At 42.2% G+C, this 27,669-nt stretch overlaps 1 protein-coding gene across 1 annotated transcript; it reads left to right on the forward strand.

The window, feature by feature from the left end:
* LOC124144994 (exosome component 10-like) lies at nt 1–26,017 on the forward strand. Its single transcript, XM_046514623.2, has 22 exons — nt 1–109; nt 3,402–3,535; nt 3,811–3,934; nt 4,446–4,550; nt 5,376–5,529; nt 6,029–6,086; nt 6,692–6,767; nt 7,752–7,862; nt 9,129–9,272; nt 10,809–10,999; nt 11,918–12,074; nt 13,115–13,263; nt 15,346–15,508; nt 16,951–17,089; nt 17,825–17,928; nt 18,856–18,933; nt 19,569–19,634; nt 21,079–21,199; nt 21,966–22,042; nt 23,476–23,704; nt 24,370–24,434; nt 25,298–26,017. The coding sequence occupies exons 1-22, from the start codon at nt 5–7 to the stop codon at nt 25,382–25,384; spliced, it is 2,637 nt and encodes an 878-aa protein (XP_046370579.2). The 5' UTR covers nt 1–4; the 3' UTR covers nt 25,385–26,017.
* The last annotated feature ends 1,652 nt before the right edge of the window (nt 26,018–27,669 follow it).

Genomic DNA, 27,669 nt, shown 5'->3' on the forward strand with positions numbered 1-27,669 from the left:
CAAAATGGCGTCGTCCCGTGAAAGCATGGACATCGACGATGTGAAAGACGACAATAGTGAATGCCAACCGATTATTCCGGGATATGCTGACATCAATGAATATTCACAGGTATACACTTTTTCATAGGTACCAAAATATAGCTTTCACCTGAGGATAGATACCTCTTCAATCTGATGTCAACCAAACATCTAGGCCCCAGTCACAGGCCCGTGAAGAGCCGGGGTAGAAATGGTCTTCAGCAATCCATGCTTGTCGTAAGAGGCGACTAACGGGATCGGGTGGTCAGGCTCGTTGACGTGGTTGATGCATGTCATCGATCCCAATTGCGTGGATCGATGCTCATGATGTCAATCACTGGATTTTCTGGTCCAGGCTCAATTATTTACAGACCGCCGTCATATATATTTATATATATATGGTTCCGGTGTTTCAGTAATACCACTATCCTGCCTCAGGGGGCTGTGGGCCCAGTTGGGTTACAGTTAAATTTCAGTTCCACCAGAAAAGTCGTAAACATATTGGATAGCACTCGTTTATAAGACAACATTATTTTTGGATGCAATGTTTCTATGTGTGTCATGATTTAGTATGAGTAAGGGAGGTATAAGATAATCCAGAGACCACAATGAAGATGCTGGCTTTTAAGAGTGGTGCTGCTGGTGCCATATCTATACACTAGGAATGGCTCCATTATCAGGGGTGCTCACAATATAGTCAATATGCTTCAAATTTTAGGTTTCCAGCTCTTATATTTGTTTATGCGATAATATTATCGTTGCATTATCCCCATGTAACAAGTTTGAGAGCCTCACTTCTTTTGGAGCACCTAAACAATACACACTTTATTTATTGATCAAGGAAGACGGTTCAAAGCCCACTGAATACATCAAAGTGTTCGCCATTTGCCGCTGAAGTTATGTTAGGAATTAAGATACACGGCTGCTGTTTGTAAACTTCCTGTTTGTAATATCATGTGACGGATCATGTTGTGCATCTATTTTAAACTCAACTGTCGTCGAGGGACTCAAAATCAGGCGAGACACAATATTATATTATCACAATTATATTGACAAGATGAACAACGGAACAGTCTATTAGTCACACTGGGATAAAGGACAAAATAGATGCTGTTGAGATTTTAAAAAACAAATTTATCACCACGCAATCATGCCATTAAGACAGCCATCATTTGCTTAAATATTTCATAAACAGTGTTGCCAACCATCACATTTTTCACGCTGAAGTTCTTATTGTCACGTCCGAACATCAAAATTGCATAAGATACATAAACTGATAATGGCATTGTTTTGAGTATTTTGTACCTACACCATGTACACCTGGTATTATTGTCAGATAAATATCGCCAATCTCCATCTCAACAGCTGCTTGGATCAAGGAGCCCAAAAGTAATTGTAAATTGAAACAGTGTTTTCTTTAAGATAAACCTCATATGTTGTTCTTGTTTAAGAGTGATGGCCCCTATGCCTTTATATTATATGTTGTTTAGATCTAATTCATTGCTTTTTGCATAGGGTTATGATATTACACTTGATTTTGGGTTAAAAAAAAATTCATTTCTAGGTGTACAAACTTGTTTGGGTTACGAACTTACATACACCCATCTACTACAGTTAGCCATGATATGTCACAGGTGACACATCTTCCCGAGGCAAGGGAGTTAACTGACTGTAATAGTCCAGTTTCCACCCTTGCTGAGCTTGGCTGGTATTTCTAGTCTCGATCACAGTTCAACCAGTGGCTATTATGAATAATTTCCCTTCTATATCCCTCCTGTTGACCAATCAGGTTCCACTTCTCATATCACTTGCATTTGGACAGCCTCCGTGATCTAATGGTAGAGCGTCCGCCCAGAGAGCGGAAGGTCGGGGGTTCGATCCCCAGCCGCGTCATACCAAAAGACGTTAAAATATGGTACTTGTTGTTACCCTGTCTGGCGCTCGGCATTAAAGGGCTACAACAAGGACTGGTCGGCTCGGAGTCAGTATACTGTGTCTGAGTGGGGTATTCATGTTAAACTGCGGCATGGTATCTCAGTGGGCTAGCACTATAAATCGGCATCAGTCCGGACTAGTACAAGCAGCCACACACACACACATACACGTGCATGCACATCGCTATATAAGTGCAATAAACTTGGACGCGACCTTAAACCCCATTTCACCTCACCTCACCTCACTTGTATTTGCTTCAAACAAAATGGCAGCGCCAGTGAAGACGATCTGATTGATAATTAAAATCCATATTGTAATAAATCGGGTCTTACTTTGCGAAGTGCATCAAATCACATGAGCACCTTGATTAAAAACATGAACAGATTTGGAATAATTTCTGTTGACGGCATGTTGATGGTAAACATGCTTTGCAAATCCTGCAATCAACTGAAATCTGCACAGCAGTTTACGAGCCGAATGTTGATTTTGTTATGCAATTTTGATTGGACTATGCATAGACTTGTTAGTCCAGCCAAAATATAACTCCTAGTTCCAGGCTAGTTCGGCAAGGGTGGAAACTGAACTTATATACTCTGTTAACTCCCTTGATTTGGGAAGATGCATGTGGTTCAGCATGTTCAGATCATCCAGTGATTGACACTAAAACTAGTCCACTGGTCCGAGTCTTGTATATTTTCTTCAGGACCAGTAAACATAAAAAAAAATTATAGTTCGGTGGTCTAGTCTTTGGGGACGAACAAAGTAATTTGAGTTTGTACAGTTTTAAAATCAGTGATAGATTGACTCTGAACTCTTTGCAAAACAAGCAACATAAACAATCCTGCATGGTACAATGGTTACCTTCTTTAGTGGTTTCTATACTAAACATTGTAGCCTGTAGAATACCATTGTAAACCATTTTTGGTCAGCATGATTGTCCCATCTTGTTGAGCATCATGAGCATGGTGAGGTCCAACAGGATTTTTCAATGTACTGGTCCTTTGGACCTCTAATACATTTTGGTCAGCTTCAAACATTGTCACCTCCATATCCATGTCCAATAAGGAGAACTCCTCCCAAACAGGATTGGGAAATCACCCAGGAATACAACATGAACACTGCAGATAATATGTGTTTCTACTCATGTTGAATGGCGATTAGTATTTTTGTAATAGAGTGTACATTTAGCTTTATGGATTTGGTCCTGAGCCTAAGAATCATTCCACTTCTGTCGGGTGATCGGGTAGCCCCTGGTTAAAGCTTTCGCTTGTCACGACGAAGACCCTGGTTCGATTCCCGACATGGGTACAATGTGTGATGCCCATTTCTGGTGTCCCCCGCAGTGATATTGCTGAAAAATTGCTAAAAGCGGTGTTAAACCATACTCACTCACTCACTCATTCCACTTCTGTAACGCATATGTATATGCCCTTACCCTTTTTTTTCAGAAAGTCTTGAAAAGTGTTCTACAGGCCACGCGGTCCTCCAATAGTCTACCGACAGGCGACGACTATGACTTCTACTCGACATTCAGATCGGTCAAGGATGTGCTGGACATTGAGGGCAGGAGAATCTTGCAGCTGTAAGACCTTGCTTCTTATCATTTATATTGCAAGTTATATCATCTTACCTCATGCTTGTTGTGAGAGCCGACTGAATTGAGATCGGGTGGTCAGGGTCTGTGATTTGGGGGATTACGTGTCATCAACATGAGACCCGTGAAGACTCCGGGTCTTCACAGGTCAGTTAATCATGTTAATGCTAATGGGTTTGGCAGAAATCATCTTTCTTCATGTTTTTTGTGTTCCCCTAATAATTATTTGCATACTTAATCATGTTTTGGATACAATATTTCAGGATAGAGAGCATCCTACGCCAACAGAGTGTCAAGGCCAAAATATCGACCAACAGTGATGTTATTGAGTTTGAGGACAAGTTTGATGCTGTCATGGATGCTAATGATCAGATTCTTGAGAGAGTTGTAAGTATTGAAAAGTCTTTGTTAAATGGCCCTTTTCATATGTCACAGGACAAAAACTTGCTTAGAGTTTTTGATGAACAATGCTTCAGTCAGTCACTTCGCTTTACAGTCAAATGTTCAGTTCGTGATCTAGGTGCTGAATTTATCATGATTGTAAGTTTATTATAAATAAATGGCAAATTGTTCCATGGCTTGATAGGCTCATATATTTTGGCATTTATGTTTCCATAATCCGAAAAAACATAAACCACACCCACTAATGGAATACTGCTGCGTGATTGGCTAATAAAAGAATGGGCGGGGCTTGTGTTGTATCATTTCACTGAATGATGTCACTGATTTCATATTGTTGTCTACAGGTATTTTTTGTGGCAATGATGAAATAAATGGTCTGGGAAGTTATTGTTGTAGAAGTATTTGTGCACACACTTGTTCAAGCTTTGTGTAAATTGGCACCGTTTTTGACATTTGTACCTCTACCATTGACAAACTGAATTTTTTTTCACATCAGGGTTCGAGCCTGGATGAAGCCTCTGGCATCAAGAAACCGGAGGCTGACTTGGTGTTTGCCACAGCCACAGCAAGGACATCAACAGCAGCTAGTTGGAACAAAAAGGTAGGAACACTTTCCATGGTTACTTTGATGAATGCCGGGGCGGTTGGGTAGCCTAGTGGTTAAAGCGTTCGCTCATCATGCCGAAGACCTGGGTTCGATTCCCGATGTGGGTACAATGTGTGAAGCCCATTTCTGGTGTCCTCTGCTGTGATATTGCTGGAATATTGCTAAAAGCAGCCTAAGACCATACTCACTCACTTGATGAATGCCAATAATGCTGACTCAGAAATCAGAATATAACATTAAACTTTAATCGTGGGTTGTGGTCAGTCTGGAATCACATCAGCGGAACATGTACTGTGTCTGAGTGGGGTATCCATGTTAAACTGTAAAAAATTTATGTAAAATGTTCGTAAAAAATCTGGTGTGCGTAATTTGAAACTTTATTGTTTTTCATATTAATCATGTTAAAATCTTGTAGAAGTCTTACATGACTAGATGACTAGGTATTTGCCAAACACAAATGACAGTAATAATATGAAATCAGAACTACCTGTCCATATATTTTCCTCCAGACAGACTGACAATCCACATTCACGTAGAGATGATTTTGCATTTTAGATTCCGGTTTGTAGTGTTTTTACTGACAAAGCCAGAAGTATATTGACTACTGACTATTGGCCCAAACCTTTACTGACAACAGGCTTGTGACCCACCATTGGGCCCCGCGTATTGATGCAAAACATTTGTATCAGCCAGTACCAGTTTCTACTAAAAAACCCATCTATTAACAGACATTTCTTTCCAGGTTAACATTCTTCAATCAACAGCTGTCACATTGCTGACTGTGGCGTAAAACAACATTCACTCCTTTCACTATTTCAGGAGAAGAGCACAGCAGGGGACAACACATACAGACTGCTGGCGGCACGGAACATTGAACGTCCCCAGCTCAAGTTTAAAGTGAAGATAGACAACAGCAACCGGCCCTTCATCCCACAGATTAAACACAAGCTGAATGCTCAACAGTCTCTTGCAGGTAGGTTGGTTGTCACCATGGCAGCAAAGGTTTAAACTAGTCCTCTTGACTGTGTGAAATGGTATAGTGCTCACGAGAGGCAATGTCTGTTGGTTTTGTATCTTGATCTGTTGGGGGCATGGGTGAACAAGATTCCAGAAACCTATGATTGTGGGTTTGAATCCCTGTTTGCCCTGATTATGTTTCTAGGTTTGTCAGCACCATACCCAAACCGTGGGTTCCATCGAGGTGGTAAACGTCTGAGACCTGCATCACTTCAGGCTTTCCACCCACATTAAGCTGACACGCTGCGATATAACTAGAATACTGTTAAAAGCGGCGTTAAACCCAACTCACTCACTGACTCACTCTTGATGTAATAAATGTATAAATGACTAACTTTAATACCATTTATATTCCTAATGTATGATCTTTACAATACTGAAACTCCTCAGCTTATAATCTCTATTTCCTATTTGTAAACTTTGTACATGAAATTATCAATGTTTTCTTTTAACAGACAGTTTGCGGTTACCGGAGAAAATCACACCGCTTGATATGGAGAGTCCGACATTTGTGTAAGTTGAGTTATATCACCTTGTGACAACAGGCTCATTATGCAATATACTTTTGTGGCATACATTAAAGCTAAGGTTGTCTGTGTGATCAGACTCATTTTTTAAACTAATTCTTTTACAGATTTCCTTCAACATGTTTAATAAATTGTATGAACAATTGTGAAAATAAAGACATTATTTTTAAGTACTGGTGTACTTTAAGATAAATATGAAGTAAAGAAAAAAGCTCTCATAACACCTTCACCTGCACTTTGTTTCTTACTGAAATTAGTTAATGGACTTGGCAGAAGTTTATTTACTGTAGGGGGCACGGGTGGCCCAGTCGTCTAAGGCGCTGCGATTCGCTGTGCAGAGTTGCGTCCCTTGGCCACGCCAGAAACCTATGATTGTGGGTTCGAATCCCGGTTCGCCCCGATTATGTTTCTAGGTTTGTCAGCACCATACCCGTGCTCGTGGGTTTCACCGAAGTGGTAAACGCCTGAGACCTGCATCACTTCGGGCTTTCCTCCTACATTAAGTTGACATGCCGCGATATAACTGGAATACTGTTAAAAGCGGCATTAAACCCAACTCACTCACTCACTCACTTATTTACTTTATTTCAGCTACCCACATCCCTACCAATATGAGCTTGATCACCTTCAGTATAACCCCCAGCATTTGATGGCGACAGAAGTGCAGGTATGTGTCGGTTACCAGGCAACGTCTAAGGAGATCTGGACAGTAGGTGGTTGCATTGGAATAGCAGAGAGATTAAAGCATTTGCAGATCAGGCTGAAAACATTAGGTTGTATTCCCACCATGGGTGCAGTGGGTGTCCATTATTGGTACGCCCTCAGCGATGTGGTTGCTGAAAGCAGTTATCCATACCAACTCAAACTCCTTTAGGAAATGACCCGTGAAGATCCGGGGTAGAATAGGCGAATTTTTAACTATTTCTGGTGCCCAAATAGCAGCTTTAATTTAGAGTGTAGAATACGCTTCTGGTTACTCGTCAACATTTTCTGGCTGCTGCACATGGCAAACACGCCGCCTTCTACGGGAAATAAATGACTGAATCGTTGCAAGACAAACCAGTGAACCTGGAGCAATAGTCATTTCCTGCGATACGGTATACAATTTTGACAGCAAAAGTGACGAAAGCACCGTGTTTCATCTGACCCGGGGTAGAATAGGTCTTCAGCAACCAATGCTTGCCATAAAAGGCGACTGTGCTTGTCGTAAAAGGCGACTAACGGGATCGGGTGGTCAGACTCGCTGACTTGGTTGATGCATGTTGTCGATCCCAATTGCGATCGATCACTCGAGTGTCTGGTCCAGACTTGATTATTTACAGACTGCTGTCATACAGCTGGAATATTGCTGAGTGCAACGTAAAACAACGAACAACCAACCAACCTTTAAGAAATAATAATTTAGTTATCAGTCATTCTACCATTATCACCTCTCGGGTACCCATTCTGCACCTGGGTTAGACTTGGTACCCAGTAAGCAGTGCTAATGGGTAGAGGTGACTTACGGATCAGATCGTCAGGCTTTGATGATGATGTGTCCATGCACCTGATAGCATGGATGGTTGCTCATTGTATCAATTACTGGATTGTCTGGTTCAGACTCTATTATTCAGTAGTTACCATACTGAACTCATCTTTTTTGTACTTCCAGGAGCCTCGTCCCATAGACTCGACACCTCTGACCCTCATTGACACAGAGTCTGAGCTGAAGAAGCTGTGTGACCATCTGAAGACTGTTCCGGCATTGGCTATTGACCTGGAGGTGAGCATATCACATGTTCAAGAGATTCTCTCATTTGATGGTTCCGATGTCTGACCTGGCACATATTTATAGAATGGTTATAGAAACGGGCTCTGTCTGTCCATACGTCCCTCCATCCGTCACATTTCGTTCCCGGAGCATAACTCATAAACCACTCAATATTTTTTCATCAAACTTTGCAGGTCTGTCAGGTACATGCTGAACTGGTGCCTTTTGCTATTTAGAAATTTTAGAAATTTTTATATTTTACGTTTCCATGGCGACAAGATGGTCTTAGGTTCTGTGAGGGTAGGGTTAGTTTCCGGAGCATAACTCATAAACCGTTCAATATTTGTTCATCAAACTTTGCAGGTCTGTCAGGTACATGCTGAACTGGTGCCTTTTGCTATTTAGAAATTTTAGAATTTTTAGTTTTTTACGTTTCCATGGCAACAAGATGGACTTTTTTTTACAATTTCCATGACAACTTCCACCTCGGTTAAAAAAAGATTACGGTTTTTTTTAGATTTAATTATTTCAAATTCTGCAACAGGGGCGGGGGATATAGCCGCGTTAGTGGCAAACTCTTGTTTATCTTACCTCAGGGGTGTCGTTATTATGTATACAGGAGTCTTTGATGTGGCTGAAATATTGCTGACTACGGCTTAAATTAACACGTACTTACTTAACCACCTCTTACATAATGCTTGTATTCTGAAAAACATCTATCACAACAGGGCTTTAACATGTTTAAGATAGCTTAAGGTGAGAATGTGGTTTCTTGTCAAATAACTGTGTTTATCTTCTGCAAATGGTGACAAATTTCTTGTATTAGTATGTGAGCAAGTTGATCATTCTGGGTACAAAATACACCCTCTAGGATGTACAGGTAATATTATTCCTGTCGTATTTAGAATTAAATATATTTCTATTGTACTGACTGCCACCATGGTCAAGTGGATAAAGCATCTGCCCAAGAGAAAGGCAGCTCGGTGGTTCGATCCTCGGGTGCGTCATACCAAAAGACATTAAGAGATGTGTACTGTGTCTGAGTGGTGTGTACATTTTAAACAGTGGCATGGTATACGTCAGTCGGCTGGCACTTTAAGACCGGCAGTAGTCCAGATTAGTACAAGCAGCCACGCACAGCACAGCACCACATGTTAAAAGAAGCGCAGTAATCTTGAACTCAACATTAGATACCATTTTCCTCTCACCTCTTTTTCTACTTTGAACCAACACAGGGAATCTCAAACAGTTTATATAATGAGGTTTGATTTTTTCCAGGCTCACACGTACAGGAGTTTTCAGGGGCTGACGTGCCTGATGCAGGTGTCGACACGAGAACAGGACTACATCATTGACACACTGGAGCTCCGACATAACATGCACATCCTTAATGAAGTGTTCACAGACCCAAACACTGTAAAGGTAAGGATGACTATATCCTTAATACTGGAGCTAGTTGGGATCTCAGGGCATTTCAGGGCAGAATAGGTTAGATGCCCCTGGGTATTTCAGGGCAGAATAGGTTAGATGCCCCGTGGGTATTTCAGGGCAGAATAGGTTAGATGCCCCGTGGGTATTTCAGGGCAGAAAAGGTTAGATGCCCCGTGGGTATTTCAGGGCAGAAGAGGAGATGCCCCGTGGGTATTTCAGGGCAGAATAGGTTAGATGCCCCCTGGGTATTTCAGGGCAGAATAGGTAGGATGCCCCCTGGGTATTTCAGGGCATAAAAGGTTAGATGCCCCCTGGGTATTTCAGGGCAGAATAGGTTAGATGCCCCCTGGGTATTTCAGGGCAGAATAGGTTAGATGCCCCCTGGGTATTTCAGGGCAGAATAGGTTAGAAGCCCCCTGGGTATTTCAGGGCATAAAAGGTTAGATGCCCCCTGGGTATTTCAGGGCAGAAGAGGAGATGCCCCCTGGGTATTTTAGGGCAGAATAGGTTAGATGCCCCCTGGGTATTTCAGGGCAGAATAGGTAGGATGCCCCTTGGGTATTTCAGGGCATAAAAGGTTAGATGCCCCCTGGGTATTTCAGGGCAGAAGAGGAGATGCCCCCTGGGTATTTCAGGGCAGAATAGGTTAGAAGCCCCCTGGGTATTTCAGGGCATAAAAGGTTAGATGCCCCCTGGGTATTTCAGGGCAGAAGAGGAGATGCCCCCTGGGTATTTTAGGGCAGAATAGGTTAGATGCCCCCTGGGAATTTTAGGGCAGAATAGGTTAGATGCCCCCTGGGTATTTCAGGGCAGAATAGGTTAGATGCCCCCTGGGTATTTCAGGGCAGAATAGGTTAGATGCCCCCTGGGTATTTTAGGGCAGAATAGGTTAGATGCCCCCTGGGTATTTCAGTGCACAAAAGGTTAGATGCCCCCTGGGTATTTCAGGGCAGAAGAGGAGATGCCCCCTGGGTATTTCAGGGCAGAATAGGTTAGATGCCCCCTGGGTATTTCAGGGCATAAAAGGTTAGATGCCCCGTGGGTATTTCAGGGCATTAAAGGTTAGATGCCCCCTGGGTATTTCAGGGCAGAATAGGTTAGATGCCCCCCTGGGTATTTCAGGGCAGAAGAGGAGATGCCCCCTGGGTATTTCAGGGCAGAATAGGTTAGATGCCCCCTGGGTATTTCAGGGCATAAAAGGTTAGATGCCCCGTGGGTATTTCAGGGCATTAAAGGTTAGATGCCCCCTGGGTATTTCAGGGCAGAATAGGTTAGATGCCCCGTGGGTATTTCAGGGCAGAAAAGGTAAGATGCCCTCTTGTTATTTCAGGGCAGAATAGGTCTCAAGTATCCCATTCTTGTTGTAAAAGCTGACTAATGAGGTTACACTTTTTGACCTGGGGCACTGGGCTGAATTATCTATAGCCATCCATGATATATATATATATATATATATGATATATCTGTAATATTGCTTACTGCATCTATTAGTATATTTTCTCACTCGCTCAGTCCCTCTACTTGTAGGTATTCCATGGTGCTCAATCTGACATTGAATGGCTTCAACGTGACTTCAACTTGTATGTGGTCAACATGTTTGACACAGGAGAGGCAGCTCGGACTCTGGAACATTCTAGAGCATCACTGGCTCATCTCCTGAATGTGTACTGTCAGGTGACAACAGACAAGAAGTATCAGCTTGCTGATTGGAGGATCAGGTAAATCATGTGATATCAGCAGCCAATCAAAAAGTCTTTTGCAATATCAATGGGGTAGAGTTAATATAATAATTAAAGGAAGAAAGGAATCTAATTGACATTGATATTAGGGTCCAAACGCTCGAGCAATCTCATTATAATCAGATCTTAGTTATCGCTGTCGCTAAACAAAGATCTGGGGACATCCCATTAAGGTTCACGTCAGAATGACCTTTCATCCAACCAATCAGAGCGTCGCTTACCAGATCATGAAAGTGACAAGTCAGAATGTGTTTTCTAATCATGCAACCACAAAATATTTAACACGGAGTATTCCGAACGACAGTTACGGGTTTTATGATTATATCCATACAATCTAGGCCATCTATAAGCCATTCCAGAATATTCTTCTTATCAGTTTGAAATTTTTTTGAATCGAGAATATGTCAAAATATGTTTCGAAGCGTAGTCACCAGTTTGAAACTAGTGTCTTAAAGCTCGAGAAAGCTGCCTTCTGATTGGCAAATGTCGATTTCTTGTCAGTCATTTCATTGGTCGGTCAAAATTCGCGAAAGGTCGTTCTGACGTGACCCGTAATGGGATGTCCTCAGATCTTTGTTTAGCGGTAGCGAAAACTAAGATCTGATTTTAATGAGATTGATCACTCAAGGAAAGTACACACAGTAAATTGATTAAGTCCTTATAATGTTATATGCTTTATAAAATATTAGGGAAAAGACAAATTTGGAAACTGTCTAGCAGTTGTATTTTTCATATGTTTTGTGTATTCAAAGCAATTTTCCTATTTTCTGTTGTTATCAGTTGTTTATGGTAGCTAAAGCATAAAGGATGATTTCCACTGGAGGTAATTCTACACAGCTGAGACAAGAGGTGTTAATGCCTGATTTTAGTAAAGAAAGCTTCTGGTACTTTCCTCAGGCCATTGCCAGAGCTAATGGTGAAGTATGCAAGGACTGACACACACTACCTACTGTACATCTATGACAAGATGAAGAACGAACTGCTTCAGAAGGGCAATGAGCAGAAGAACCTTCTCCACCATGTCCTGTCTAAAAGCGTGCACATCTGTGCCAGGGTAGGTTCTGATGGTTGATTGACACAACAGTGTGCATCAGTGATAGGGTAGGTCCTGATTGGTTGATTGACACAACAGTGTCCGCATCAGTGATAGGGTAGGTTCTGATTGGTTGATTGACACAACAGTGTCCGCATCAGTGATAGAGTAGGTCCTGATTGGTTGATTGACACAACAGTGTCCGCATCTGTGTCAGGGTAGGTCCTGATTGGTTGATTGACACAACAGTGCCAGCATCTGTGCCAGGGTAGGTCCTGATTGGTTGATTGACACAACAGTGCCAGCATCTGTGCCAGGGTAGGTCCTGATTGGTTGATTGACACAAAAGTGTCCGCATCTGTGTCAGCGTAGGTCCTGTTGGTTGATTGACACAACAATGCCAGCATCTGTGCCAGGGTAGGTCCGGATTGGTTGATTGACAACATGCCAGCATCTGTACCAGGGTAGGTCCTGTTGGTTGATTGACACAACAGTGTCCGCATCTGTGCCAGGGTAGGTCCTGATTGGTTGATTGACAACAGTGTCCGCATCTGTGTCAGGGTAGGTCCTGATTGGTTGATTGACAACAGTGTCCGCATCTGTGCCAGGGTAGGTCCTGTTGGTTGATTGACACAACAGAGTCCGCATCTGTGCCAGGGTAGGTCCTGATTGGTTGATTGACAACAGTGTCCGCATCTGTGCCAGGGTAGGTCCGGATTGGTTGATTGACAACAGTGTCCGCATCTGTGCCAGGGTAGGTCCTGATTGGTTGATTGACAACAGTGTCCGCATCTGTGCCAGGGTAGGTCCGGATTGGTTGATTGACAACAGTGTCCGCATTTGTGCCAGGGTAGGTCCTGTTGGTTGATTGACACAACAGTGTCCGCATCTGTGCCAGGGTAGGTCCTGATTGGTTGATTGACAACAGTGCCCACATGCTCCACCAAAGTGTAACCTGTGTTACATTGAGCGTTTCTCCTACAATAAACTGACACGCCTTGTTAACACTGAATACTGTGGCATAAAAGCCCCTCTAACTAGCTGTCTATGTGTTTCTGCAGGTGTACAGGAAGCCCGTGTTTGAGGAGAGCCAGTACCTGGACCTGTACAGGAAGAGTAAGAAACTGTTCAACTCCCAGCAGCACCAGGCTCTCCGGGATCTGTATGCCTGGCGGAATAAGATTGCCAGACAGGAGGAAGAGAGTCCCTGGTAGGTGAACGTCATCAGTCAGTGCTCGGGGGCGGTCGGGTAGCAGTGGTTAAAGCGTTTGCTCGTCAGGCCGAAGACCCGGGTTCGATTCACGACATGGGTACAATGTGTGAAGCCCATTTCTGGTGTCCCCCGTTGTGATATTGCTGGAATATTGCTAAAAGCGGCATAAAACCATACTTACTCACTCACTCAGTCAGTGCTGGCCCTGTGGCAACTCTGGGGCAGACCTGTCCCTGTTGTTTCATGGGATTGTACTCGCTGACTAATATGGGGATCAGGGTCCCGTTCCACAAAACAATCTCAGTGTTACGACTCTCATAAGTCTAGGGTGGAGTGTGGGAGTTAGAAACACCTACACGCAAAGATCACTTTGTGGAACACCCTTATGGTTACAGTGCATGACCTAGAGAAGCCTGCAGTGTCGTTAAGGATTCTGTCTCGACAATTACATGCATAACCTAAAATGATTGTTAAGTTAATAGTCCATATTTCTGCTCAACAAGAAATTACAGATATCCCATCCCAGAGCTCCAGATAAACTGCGTATCTGCGTAAAATATGCATCAGAAATGCAGAAATACGCAGTAAAATACAATCCAAGCGTATCAAATACGCAACGAACATTACAGATACGCTACAAAAATAAAACTAGTGCGTATCATCAAAATATTGTGAAGTAACCCTGCGTATTCGATTAGCAAATCAGCAACTTATTTTGAAATTATAAATGGGCATTCCGTCAACCTTGCCAAACTCCACGATGACAGTTACATCATGGTCATTTGCCATCACACTTTCTTGTGGAAGTATCGTGGTATTTTTTAGTCCTTTTAAGCTCTCGAACCCACATGACACCAGTTTACAGGGACTAGATGAATAGTGTTTTTAAATATTTAACTTAAATACCCACATGTGTAAAAACTAGTGGGTAACAGAAATTTGAATACCCAGATAGAATTACTGATACCCAATGATTTTAAAATGCATGGGTAAAATACCCACAACACCAAAAGCTTATCTGGAGCTCTGCATCCCATCTGCATACTGCTTATCTTCCTTTCTCTGTCGGTAACCAACGGGTAATCAGAAAATGTAGACCTTGTTTACTGATCGAGATGTCACGTTAATGTACCTGATACTGGGAACTGTGGGTACATATACAGTCAAGTCCCGTTATTCCGACATCGATGGTTGCATATAATTATGTCGGATTAACGAGTATGTCGGATAAACGAAATTTAGTAGTATCAACGTTCGTGATCGAAAATCGGACAACTACATGATACATAAGAATTCAAACACGTAATAAAAAATATAAAATAAATATTCATACGGACTGTATGACTGATTCAAAATACTAGCATAGTCTGGAATTAAAGTCGCAACTTTGAAACTCGTACCCAAAGCTAAGAAAGCTGCTTTCTAAGTTGCTAACGTCGACTTCCTGTTGGTCATTTCATTGGTAGGTCAAGGTTGTTCTGACGTGACTTGTAATGGGATGCCATCGTCGATAGCAAGAACTTGTATCTGATTTTAATAAGATTGAGGTAATCTAAGCTTTGTATATTATACTGTTTTCTTTATTTAAAGCATTAATTGTTTATTGTTAAGCAAGTTTCTCTCTGCAGCCGTTGTAATATGTAGCTACCAGCCGATTCGTCTCGCATCAAAACACGGGCTGTGTACTTGTGGGCAGATGACCACGGAGTACGCTTATCACTGTGTCGGATTAACAAGACTGATTAATGAGTGATTTTGGTAATTCGTTGCAAATTAGGTGTGTCGGAGTCGGAGTGCGAGACTGTCGGATTAACGGGTCTAAATAGCACTGATTTAATCGGTTCCCATCATTAGTGTCGGATAAAGCCGATTGTCGGATTAACGAGACTTGACTGTATGTATCTAGATCATTTGACTATGAGTTGACAGAAGCTGTTTTGTACTTTTTTCGGTGTGTCCTTTGTTACGTGATCAATTAACGGACAAGAAAGTCCAGTACTGTATTCAAGTTGATGTTTCACTATTAAACATTGATTGACTGCAATGGATCTTGGTGTTGACAGATTCTGTGTGTTGTAGGTATGTGTTCCCCAACCACATGCTGCTGCAGTCGGCCCAGGTGCTGCCCCGTGAACAGCAGGGTGTGTTGGCATGCTGCAGGCCGATACCCCCCCTCGTCCGACAGAACCTGTCCGAGATTCACAGCATCATCATGGAGGCCAGAAGTGTCTCCCTTGTCAAGGTCAGTCACCTCAAATTTCCAGTAGGGGCACAGGTGGAACAGTCGTCTAAGGAGCCACAGTTCATTGTGCAGAGTTGCATCCCTTATGCGTGCCAGGAACCGATCAGTTTGAATCCCGGTTTGCTCTGACCATACTCAATACTCGTGCTCATTGGTTTTGCCAAAGTGGTATACGTCGAAGACCTGCATCACTTCAGGCTGTCCTCTTACATTAAGCTGACACCATGATATAACTGGATTGCTGTTCAAAACACAACTTACTCATTTCTATTGTCCCCTGCCACGAAGTGGAAGGTGGATATAGGAATGGGTGCTGTCGTCTGTCCAGCACATTTCGTTTCCGGATCAGAACTCCAAAACCATGAGTGATATCTCAACCAAACTTGGCACATAGATAGGTCTAGTTGTGAACTGGTGCCTTTTGAAATTTGAGGATTTAAAAAAAAAATTAAAAAAAATTCGAGTTTCCATGGCAACGACTTTGACTTAGACTGAAAATGGCGGTAGTCCTCCTTTCCGGAGCATATCTTGCACATAACTTGCCTTGTCATAGTGTCAGTGGATATGAGTATTTCATCCTTATTCTCCCTTCTTGTAACACATGCCAAGGCTTTGAATTTTTCTGTGTCACAAGACATGATATATATTAGGATATGATTGTTCGTCATCAGTCTTATGGTGATGATGATAGTGATCCTGAACTCGACACTAATGTATTGTGGTTGCAAAGTAAATCCACTCACTTTCACAAAATGTTTGTCTCATTAGGAGAGGGGGCGATCGGGTAGCCCAGTGCTTAAAGCGTTCGCTCGTCATGCCGAAGACCCGGGTTCGATTCCCGACAGGGGTACAATGTGTGAAGCCCATTTCTGGTGTCCCCCACCGTGATATTGCTGGAATATTGCTAAAAGCGGCATAAAACCATACACACTCACTCATTAGAAGAGACTTTGAATAGTATGAATTGACTTTACCTACGGTTTTCTTATATTCTGACAATATTATATGTGTTAAGCTGTAATATGGTGTAACAGCACATTTGCCCACTGGTTCTAGCAAGTGTAGTCGAGTGATGACGGTTGTCACGCTTACAATTTTGGTGTGATTTGATTTGATTTGATTTGATCTTGTAATTTCACTGTGCACTTATGTTTTTGTTGTCGTAATGAGTGTTGGTTATCGTCATTTTGCTGTTTTTCCATAGGTTCAGTAAAACTAGATCACGCGTAACAAAAATAAACACAATTGCTTACTTAGCACTTTTCTCTCCAAGTATTGCATTTGATTGCTTGGTTGTTTGGACCTTCCGTTCACTCTCCGATCTTTTCGATCATGTGGAAGTAACTTGAAACGTTTCAAGCACATCCAGGCAAATTGTCAACACTGTCGGTTATTTAATGCATTTGTGAAAATGAATGAATGAAAGCTGAATTGTACTTCAGGTTGACCGGCCCAAAGTCCAGTTCCCCTCGGCTGCCCAGCACCCAAAGTATGACTCGGAGAGCCTTCTTAACTGTCCTCATGACACCTCTCACATTAACAAGGCTGTTGCCATGGTTACAGACGATGAAACCCAACCAGGTAATCAACAGACAGATACGGTTTAATCCATGACTGTACAGAATTTCTCTCACTCTCAGTCCTTCATCGAGATAAGGTGCTGAGTGATGTCACAAATCCCTGATTTCCCAGTCCTCACTTAAACATGATGAAGCAACCCATGAAGATCCGGGGTAGAACAGGTCTTCAGCAACCCATGCTTGCCATAAAATGCGACTATGCTTGTCGTAAGAGGCGACTAATGGGATCGGGTGGTCAGGCTCGCTGACTTGGTTGATGCATGTCATCGTGTCCCAATTGCGTGGATCGATGCTCATGATTTCAGTGACTGGATTGTATAGTCCAGACTTGATTATTAACAGGCCGCCGTCATATAGCTGGAACATGCTGAGTGTGGCGTTAAACAACAAACAAATAATCAAATAAACAAACAAAACATGATGAAGCAACTCCCTTCTTGCTTCTGTCGTCTGCTTGAAATAAACTGATTACATTGATTAAACATGGAGAACTGAAGTAACACATAGGCCTGCACCATCACAGACAGTACATTGAATGATGATGATGAGCTTAAACTTCCAACTTGTCCCTATCTCTTGGCATGGTGCAGAGTTGCATCCCTTAGCCTTGACAGGATCTGCCGGTTATGGGTTTAAATCTCTGAGAGACCTTCCTGTCATACATAGTTTACATGCTGTTGCAAAAGAAAATATGCTTTTCAAAAGGGTGTAAAATGGCATTCATTTACTATTTCAGATTCCTCCCTGATTTCTACAACATCGTCTGTGTTCCGGGATGGCAGTGGCAAGATACCCCTCCAGGACAATCCTATCATCTCCGCCTTCAGCTGGACGAGGAAGGTGATCACTCTCAACACACCCCCGTGCAGTGATGACATAACATGACACTACTGTCACAAGCACATTTGCATATCATGTGATCTGACCCTTCGCGTGATTGTAAACAAACACGCTTATTCTGAAATAGCAGTGTGACCGAGTGCAAGTGTTTCAGTGCGAGCATTTACAGATTGCTTTGTATCATTATGAAAAGGGGCGGTCGGGTAGCCTAGTGGTTAAAGCGTTTGCTCATCACGCCGAAGACCCGGGTTCGATTCCCAACATGGGTACAATGTGTGAAGGCCATTTGTGGTGTCCCCCGCCGTGATATTGCTGGAATATTGCTAAAAGCGGCGTAAAACCATACTCACTCACTCACTCACTCACTCACTCACTCACTCACTCACTCACTCATGAGAACATTACTACTACTTTGGCAGTGTGACAATATGCTGTACACATAAAAATTACAGTATCGCAAGCTACTGGTTGGGTTTTGATGTCGATGTTCGTGGAGCTGATCAAAGAAAAAATACACAAAAGGAAATATTTTTTCATGTTAGGGATAATTACAAGATGAAATTTAACGATTTCGTGACAGATGTTTATCTGAATGTGTAGACTTTTGAAATATGAAATAGATGAAAAACATATGTTATTTGTTCAATGGTCTTTGTTTATTTATTTATTGATTGATATACTGATATAGTTATGTTTTTGAATTGATATATTCATCCTAAGATTTCCAATCAATGACACCCCCGGCTTGTCATGATATGCAGCAGGAATATGACTGACTAATGTGTAAAACAACATTCACTCGGTTTTTCGGTTGTTGTCTTTTGAAATAATTGATCAACAATGAACAGTTTCAGAAACAATGTATTGTTTTTGTGTTCCAGTGAACATACCGGTATGTTATTTTTTGGATGACCTTTTTGATTTCAGAGAACGAACAGTTTCATGTCAACTGTTCAGAAGAAGGCAGAAGAAATAAAGGGGATGTTCTTGAGTCCTTTTCAGATGGTGGGTCAGATCATGCTTCTGTTATTGGGGTAATAAGAGATAATGGGGTACAGCAAATCACTGTGCAGAGTTGCCTCCCTTGGTTGTACCAGGATCTGTTGTCACATGGTTTGAATCCAACAATTGGCTTGATTATGAGCCTTGTTTTATCAGCATCCTCCCTTGGAATTATCTAGACCTCAGAGTCTAAATCTGAAGCATTTTTCAGTAAAACTTCCCAAAAGGGAATTAGGAATTTCCTATTTATGTAAATATAGTCATGGCGAATGTGATGGCTTGGTCACGGTCAACAACCTCTAAAACTAAGAACTTTAAGAAAGTCCTATTTACGACTTGTGTTACTGAAATGCTGTAATGAGAAATTTGATTTCATGTATCCATTGGTTCCTTGATGTTCAATGTGGCAGTCAGGTAGGCTAGTAGTTAAAGCGTTCGCTCGTCACGCCGAAGACCAGGGTTCGAATCCTGATATGGTTACAATGTGTAAAGGCCATTTGTGGTGTGCCCCGCCGTGATATTGCTGGAATATTGCTAAAAGCGGCATAAAACCTCACCCTTTCACTCCTTGATGTTCAAAGAATATTATTTGTCATGTCAGGTGGAGATATATTGTGATTATTTGCTCCATCTTTCAGTATTTACAACCAGATGAGAAGTCAACAAAGACCAAAGAATTGTCACAAACACAACCATCTATTCAGGTAGGTGAAGAAGAAAAATCTAGTGGGGACATCACGACCTTGAAATTTGGGTTTCATTTTGAAAGTGATTTTTAATTTTTTAATTTTTTGAATCTTGAAACTTGAAATCAGGTAAATGGATATGATGTAACTTGTACTGAACACAGGTTTTCAGAGGGTTTGAAACACTTCACATTTAGCCATGCATATGTTTCTGTACTAGGATGGATCGTCGATGGAAGATGTTCCTATTAGTCACTGCCAGTGCATCTTCCCGAGGCAAGAGAGTTAACTGACTTTAAAAGTCCAGTTTCCACCCTTGCCGAACTAGCCTGGAATTCCTCGGCTCGATCGTAGCGCCACCAGTGGCTATTACGAGTAATGTCCTTTCTATGCCTCTCCTATTGACCAATCAAATTCAACCTCTCGTATCACTTGCATTTGCTTCAAACAAAACGGTGGCGCCCAGTCAAGACGATCTCATCGATAATTAATATCTATATTGTGATCAAACGAGTCTTACATCGCGAAGTGCATCAAATCATGTGAGCACCTTGATTAAAAACATGAAAAGATATAGAAAATATCTGTTGACGAGTTAGCGGTGCACATGCTTTGCAAATCCTGCAGTCGACAGAAATCTGCATGACACTTTACGAACCGGATTTCGATTTCGGTGCGTGATTTTGATTGGACTATGCATAGACTCGTTAGTCCAGCCAATATGTAACTCCATAATACCAGCCTAGTTCGGCAAGGGTGGAAACTGGACTTTTATAGTCAGTTAACTCTCTTGCCTCGGGAAAATGCTGCCAGTGGGGATTCTGGGTTAGAATTGATCCACAGCAATCTGTGCTGGTTGTAACAAATCGACCAAATTGAAGGGGTGGTCATCCTCGGGACTTGGTTGAGAGGAGATTGTCAGTGTGTTGATTGGTGTTTCATCATGCCCTGGCGGTGTGGATTGTTGCTCACAATATCAATCACTGGATTGTCTGGCTGCCTTCATATAGCTGGCACATTGCTGAATTCGGTGTAAACAACAATCAAACAAACAACTCCTACAGTCACAACGATTTATGCTATGTGCCATGCGGGATAAGATTTGATGTGATGTTACTATGTACTGTTTAAAGTGGTGTTACCCGGTATATCTAATTGTACCATGACTTTGGAAAATACTGGATTTTGATTGGTCATCATTGTAGCAGCTACTGTTTATAGGAAAGTACTTCTTTATCAATCATGGTCGAAGATCCAGTTTAGAATACCGGTAGGTCTTCAGCAACCCATGATTATCGTAACAGGTGACTATACTTGTCGTAAGAGTTGAGTAACGAGATCTTCATGCTTAGGGCCCGGGTTCAATTCTCCATATGACCCATTTTCTGTGTTCCTCACCAAGATATTGCTGGAATATTGGTGATTAAGTGCTGATTAATGTACTCTCTTTCTCTTGTTTTAGAATGTAAGTCCCTGGAAGTTGAAACCAAACACAGTCACAGAGAAGGGTGTGAAGCCTCCGACAGAACACACGTCAGACACCGAGATCGACCCGGTCACAGGTCAACCAGTGCATATATATGGTGAGTGACAAGTAGACTAGGTTAGAATCAGTCCCGAGCACTTTATTCGTCATAAGAGTTGAGTAAATGAATCTAGTAGAGAAGGTTTTGTTTTATTGCATGTCATCACACCCTGATGGCGTATGACATTGCCCATTCATAAAGTAACTGGTTTATGGCCAAGGGCCCGGCCCACGAAGTGTTCATTGGGCTACAACATCCGTATGCTATGATAAACTCTATAGTTATGACAGGTCAAGTGCTTCAAAGGCTTTGTGAATTGGGACCCTGACTCAATTATTCAAAGGCCACTTTTAATGTCAATAGCATAGTGTGTTTGGTCAACCAGTGTGTGTTCATTGTGACTGGAGGGGCGGTCAGGTAGCCTTGTGGTTGAAGCATTCACTCGTCACGCCAAAGACCTGGGTTCAATTCCTGACACTCACTCACTCACTCACTCATGTCAGTCACACACATGTCGACACAGGACAGTCATGTGACCGAGAATTGATAATGCCCATTATGAATAACATAAACAATTATTTATCTGTGTTAAACAGTATTACATGTGTCACTAAGCAATTGAGTAAGCCTCAAAATAATAAAGTTTAAGTGAAAAGTGTTTGACAACTTCCCCATTCTCCGTTTTAAACTTCAGACAGTCGGGAAAAGTCTTGTTTCACTGCTTTGTGATGACATCAAATAAGTGCTCATACAGCTATAGTTGACGTGTCACTGACTAAGCATAGTCACTCACTGGTTTAATGACCAAATGATTTCTTTTCAGAACCACCTGCCAAGAGAGTGAAGGTTGACACTATCCCCATCAGCACCAATGAGTTTGTGTTGCGAGAGCAGGCTCAGGTAATACATGTTGATGGTGTTAGCAGTGAACTCCTGCCACTGGGGGGGGGGGTGGGGGGGTGGTAACCAACTCGTTACGCTGAACACCCCACATGTGTACAATGTGTGAACATAATTTCTGTTGTTTCCCGCCATGATATTGCTGAAAGAGGTGTAAAACCATTCTCATTCACTCAAGTTGATCGCGTGATTGGGACAGGTTGACACATAAGATGTCTCCACACCTCTGCACTGAATATGGCCCATGTATCTCATGCATGTCAGGCAGTGATTTATGTAAGTTCCACTGGTAGGCAAATAGGAATTTTTTGTTTCAAAATTGGGATTTTTGTTGTTCATGTTTTCCTAACTTCAGAGGTATTATCACATTGTATTCAATATACAAATTAGCAGTAAAGCCTCTTCCTCCATAATGGGGGTGGTCGGGTAGCCTAGTGGTTAAAGCGTTTGCTCATCTCGCCGAAGACCAGGGTTTGTTTCCTGATATGGGTACAATGTGTGAAACCCATTTCTGGTGTCCCCTGCCGTGATATTGCTGGAATATTGCTAAAAGTGGCGTAAAACCAAACTCACTCACTCCTCAATATTGGTCCTGTAATAATTCTAAAACGGCATGAACTCGGAAATGTCTGATTCCCATGTGACAGTTGCAAACTTGATGCGAAATAGAAGTTCTAAGCAGTTCTCGCCCGTGAAAATCCAGGGTAGAATAGGTCTTCAGCAACCCATGCTTGTCGTAAAAGACGACTATGCTGTGCTGGTCCCAACTCGATTATTTACAGACCGCCATCATATAACTGGAATGTTGCTGAGTGTGGTGTTACACAACAAACAAACAAATTTAAGCAGGACCAGATAAATCTGTCAGACAACGTGAAAATGAATTTGGTAGACAAAATGGCTTCAAAGTATGACTTACACTTAAATCTTTAATAACCTTGGAAGACTCTAACAGTCAGACAACACCGAACATCAATAAATAAGCAAGTCTAGTTTACAGCACTTGGGAATATTATCAGTTTCCACCATATTTCCCTGTTTTACTCATTTTTTGTGTGAAGCAGGTAGTGTTTTCCTCACTGTCACGAAAAAAGTTCATGCAATCAATTTGATATTTGCATATTGGCTTGAAGAAATTGTACACTTGTAATGCCCCAAACATGTTTCTGACCAGGTATATCCGTTAAAATCCAGGTTAGAATTGGTCTTCTGCAACCGTGCTTGTTGTAAGAGGCAACTAACGGGTTGCTGACTTGGTTGATACATGTCATCGTATCTCAACTGCAAAGATAGATGCTCAATAGTTGGATTGTCTGGTCCAGCCTTGCTTATTTACAGACCGCCGTCATATGGCTGGAGTATTTGCTGAGTGTGGCGTTAAGCAACAACCCCAAAAATAAGTACATTCCAACATGGCTATTATTCTTTTGCAGAAGAAGAAAAAGAAGAAGAAAAAGGACCCACTGTATGAGGCAAGTCTTCCCGGGGCCATGGACGAGGGAGTGGTTGAAGAGCCATCCCTTGGGGAAGAGGTGGGAGAAGAACCAGAGGAGGAGGAGGAAGAAGGAGAAGAAGAAGAAGAGGTGCCAAAGAAGAAGGGGAGGAAAACCAAGGAGTTTGTGCCACATGATTACAGTGGTTCTTACAGCAAAATATTTCAAGGTTTGTGTTCAGTGTTTAATGTTTGTTGAAGGATGTATCCTGTTTGATTGTAGCTTTATACAGTGGAACCCCGTTAATCCAGACGGTGCTGTTCAAATTTAAGTTGTTTGGATTTACAAAGTTCCTGATTAACGAATCAATGGTAAGCGGTAATGTAATATAGTTGGTTAGTTGGTATGTTGTTTTACGCCGCACTCAGCAATATTCCAGCTATATGATGGCGGTCTGTAAATAATTGAGTCTGGACCAGACAATCCAGTGATTGATATCATGAGCATCGATCCATGCAGTTGGGATCGATGACATGCTTCAACCAAGTCAGCAAGCCCAACCACCCGATCCCGATTACTGCAAGCATGGGTCGCTGAAGACCTATTCTACCCTGGATCTTCACGGGTCAACTGTATATAAGCATTCCCAACACAAGCAGCCAAAGGATCTCCAGATAAACAAGGTTTCACTCCAGCTGCAGGAGTTAAATGACAAATTGTATAGTTATTTTCTTCTTTTTTTGTTCATCATGATTAACAATTTGTTAAATACATGTGATAGATACAGATTGCAGGATATCGTGTATTGAATCGTTGAGTGTTGTGGTGTACTGGTGTTTCAATGAATCTTACTTCTCACCCACTTGTGATAAAATGCTGACTGCAATATTTCAGGAACTTCAAAAGCTAAAGATGAGTTTAATCCTGCTGGAAAATTCAAGAAAGGAAAAAAGAATAAGGTAAGGAATGCAAAAATTTCAGTTGGAAATTCATCTCAACATATTTTAAATCCAGAAAACAATGTTTGTACTATATTGGGTGACAGATCAGCTGTCATGTGTAATTGATGGTGTGTCACTGTGACCTGGTTGATGGTGTGTCACTGTGACCTACTTGATGGTGTGTCACTGTGACCTACTTGATGGTGTGTCACTTTGACCTGGTTGATGGTGTGTCACTGTGAGCTGGTTGATGTTGTGTCACTGTGACCTGGTTGATGGTGTGTCACTGTGACCTGGTTGATGGTGTGTCACTGTGACCTGGTTGATGGTGTGTCACTGTGACCTGGTTGATGGTGTGTCACTGTAGCCTGGTTGATGGTGTGTCACTGTGACCTGGTTGATGGTGTGTCACTGTGACCTGGTTGATGGTGTGTCACTGTGACCTGGTTGATGGTGTGTCACTGTGACCTGGTTGATGGTGTGTCACTGTAACCTGGTTGATGGTGTGTCACTGTGACCTGGTTGATGTTGTGTCACTGTGACCTGGTTGTTGGTGAATCATGTGGCCTGGTAGTTGGTGTGTCATGTGACCTTGTTGATGGTGTGTCACTTTGACCTGGTTGATGGTGTGTCATGTGACCTGGTTGTTGTGTCATGTGACCTGGCTGATGGTGTGTCACTGTGACCTGGTTGTTGCTGAATCATGTGACCTGGTTGTTGGTGTGTCATGTGACCTGGTTGATGAAGTATTGTTTTCCTCTGCATTCAGCAATATTCCAGCTTTATCAATGTTGGAATGTTGTTTTTAGGAAAGGTTAGTATGATACAACTGTAAAAGATCTGGCAATTGCATTGAATCTCACACTGTCTCTTTTTATCAGAATCAGAAACGCAACAGCTCCCGAGGGAACAAAAGTTTCACCTACAACCGCGGTGGGCCCCAGGGTCGAGGCCACAAGAAGCATTAGAGAAACGGGACATCGCCACAGATAGTACCACATCATCACTGCATCTCGCTGTCTCTCTGGGGAGGCTCCATCATCTCTTGTAAGCCTATAAAGATGAAGGAAAGGATCAGGTGTAAATTATCAATTTCAGCAGGGATCACGCTATCTTTGCTAAGTTATTTCCAACTTTCTGAGTATAGACTTGAAAATAAAGAGTGGTTAGAATTGGTCTTCAGCAACCAATGCTTGTCGTTCGAGGAAACTGACAGGAATGTGTAGTCAGGCTTTCTGACTTGATTGATTCATGTCATTTTATCCCAAATGCATTGATCAGTATGAATCATTAGACTGTCTGGTTCAGACTCAATTTTTTATGGACTGACATCGGTTTGCTGCAATATTGCTGAGTGTTACAAAACAAATTAACAAGGAGCTAAGAAGCCTTGTTAGATTTGAGGATATTTATCTAGAAGTCTACAAGACGTCTTTGACGTTCAGTTCCTCGGTGACTGCCTCCAGGGTCTAGTGGAGAGAGTGTCTGCTTGGAGAGCGGAAGGTTCGGTGTTCGATCCCCAGCCAAGTCATGCCAAAGTATTTTAAAAGATAGTACTTTTTGTTGCCCTGCCTGATGCTCGGAGGGGCGGTCGGGTAGCGTAGTGGTTAAAGTGTTTGCTCGTCACGCCGAAGACCCGGGTTCGATTCCCGACATGGGTACAATGTGTGAAGCCCATTTCAGGTGTCCCCCGCCGTGATATTGCTGGAATATTGCTAAAAGCGGCGTAAAACCATACTCACCCACTGATGCTCGGCATTAACGAGATAAAACAAGGACTGATCCGATCGGAGTCAATAAACTGTCGGAGTGGGTATCCATGTTTGACTGTGGCATGGTATCTCAGACAGACACACACACATCATGCCAACCTGATATTACTTTAACAAGGTGACAGATCACGACAGTTAGTTTACCTGTCTCTCTGAAGAAGTTAGCTGTCATGGAGAGAATATTCTTAGATTTATCTGTGGGAAGGGTAGTCCAATCGTCTGAAGCGCTGGAATTTGCTGTGCAAAGTGCATCCCCCATGCATACATAAAACACATACATGGTCCAGATAAAGCACCTGGTGTTGGTCAACATTGCACATGCCAGCCTGTCCAGTGAAGTGACTGAAGTAAAGGATTTGTTTGTTTGTTGTTTAATGCCGCACTCGGCAATATTCAAGCTATATGACTGCGGTCTGTAAATAATTGAGTCTGGACCAGACAATCCACTGCATCAACCAAGTCAGTGAGTCTGACCACCTCATCCCGTTAGTCGCCTCTTGCGACAAGCATAGTCGCTTTTTACAGCAAGCATGGGTTGGTGAAGACCTATTCTGAAGTAAAGGAAGAATGTCCTATAGATCTGTTTGAAGGTGCACTTGGGTCTTACTTTTAGCCTGGAAAAGTATCACCATGGTCTTGGCTTCAGGGCTTCAGTCTTGACCTCTTTCAAAGCATGGTACATTTGTCATCAGTTTTGCCAATCTCTACACCCAAATATTGTTGTTTTGAAAGTATATGTTGAGGTATTCATGGTGTGGTTGTATATATGTATATAAAAGATGTGAGAGAGTTATGTTATGTACAGGCACACTTATGATGTACAGTTATGTCAAATAAAATACATGTTTCACAAGGAAAGCTGGCTGTCCTGTTGTGAATATGAGCTTGGAATTGGGCACAACTGTTGTTATTGGCTGACCACATTATTAGAGGAAAAGATCAACTGCCATGACAGGAACCAATAGAATAACACCACTGTATTTTTGAAAATACAGACCACATCAACATGAGACATCAACCTTGCTCCCCTGCCATGCTTTTCTGATTGTCTGGTTTAATAGCAATGTGTTATGGACCAACATCTCTATTTATTTAAGAAATAAACGATTGTCTACGATATGATCCTGTGTTTTTTTTCAGGTGAACACTTGACTTGCCTTTGCATGTGTTTGTGATGGGAGCCTCCAGTTGGGAAGGATAGCTCACGTTTTGTCAAACACCTGGTATCATCACTGAAGTGATTCATACACCTTTCCTTATGAAAAAGTCGGAATCATACAATCGACTCTACCTTTTGCAGACATTTCTTATGATTATGGAGATGGTTTAGTAGCTTTTATTTACCATGTCTTCAGCAAATATGCCAGTTTTATCACCCCCCTCTCATTGAGTCTTATTTTACCACAATCATAGGTTGCTTGGGACCCACATTCTTACCTTGAATCCCAAAGTGTTGAATTGTATAGAGATGATTGGGAATT

This window comes from Haliotis rufescens, unplaced genomic scaffold, assembly GCF_023055435.1.
Source record: "Haliotis rufescens isolate VD_foot unplaced genomic scaffold, xgHalRufe1.0.p SCAF_55, whole genome shotgun sequence".
Lineage (NCBI taxonomy): Eukaryota > Metazoa > Mollusca > Gastropoda > Lepetellida > Haliotidae > Haliotis > Haliotis rufescens.

Coding starts and splice junctions, on each gene's coding strand:
- LOC124144994 (XM_046514623.2), top strand. CDS start 5: ATGGCGTCGTCCCGTGAAAGCATGGACATCGACGATGTGAAAGACGAC. Junction 3,935..4,445: donor ATCAGATTCTTGAGAGAGTT/GTAAGTATTGAA, acceptor TTTTCACATCAG/GGTTCGAGCCTGGATGAAGC. Junction 17,090..17,824: donor AGACGATGAAACCCAACCAG/GTAATCAACAGA, acceptor TTACTATTTCAG/ATTCCTCCCTGATTTCTACA.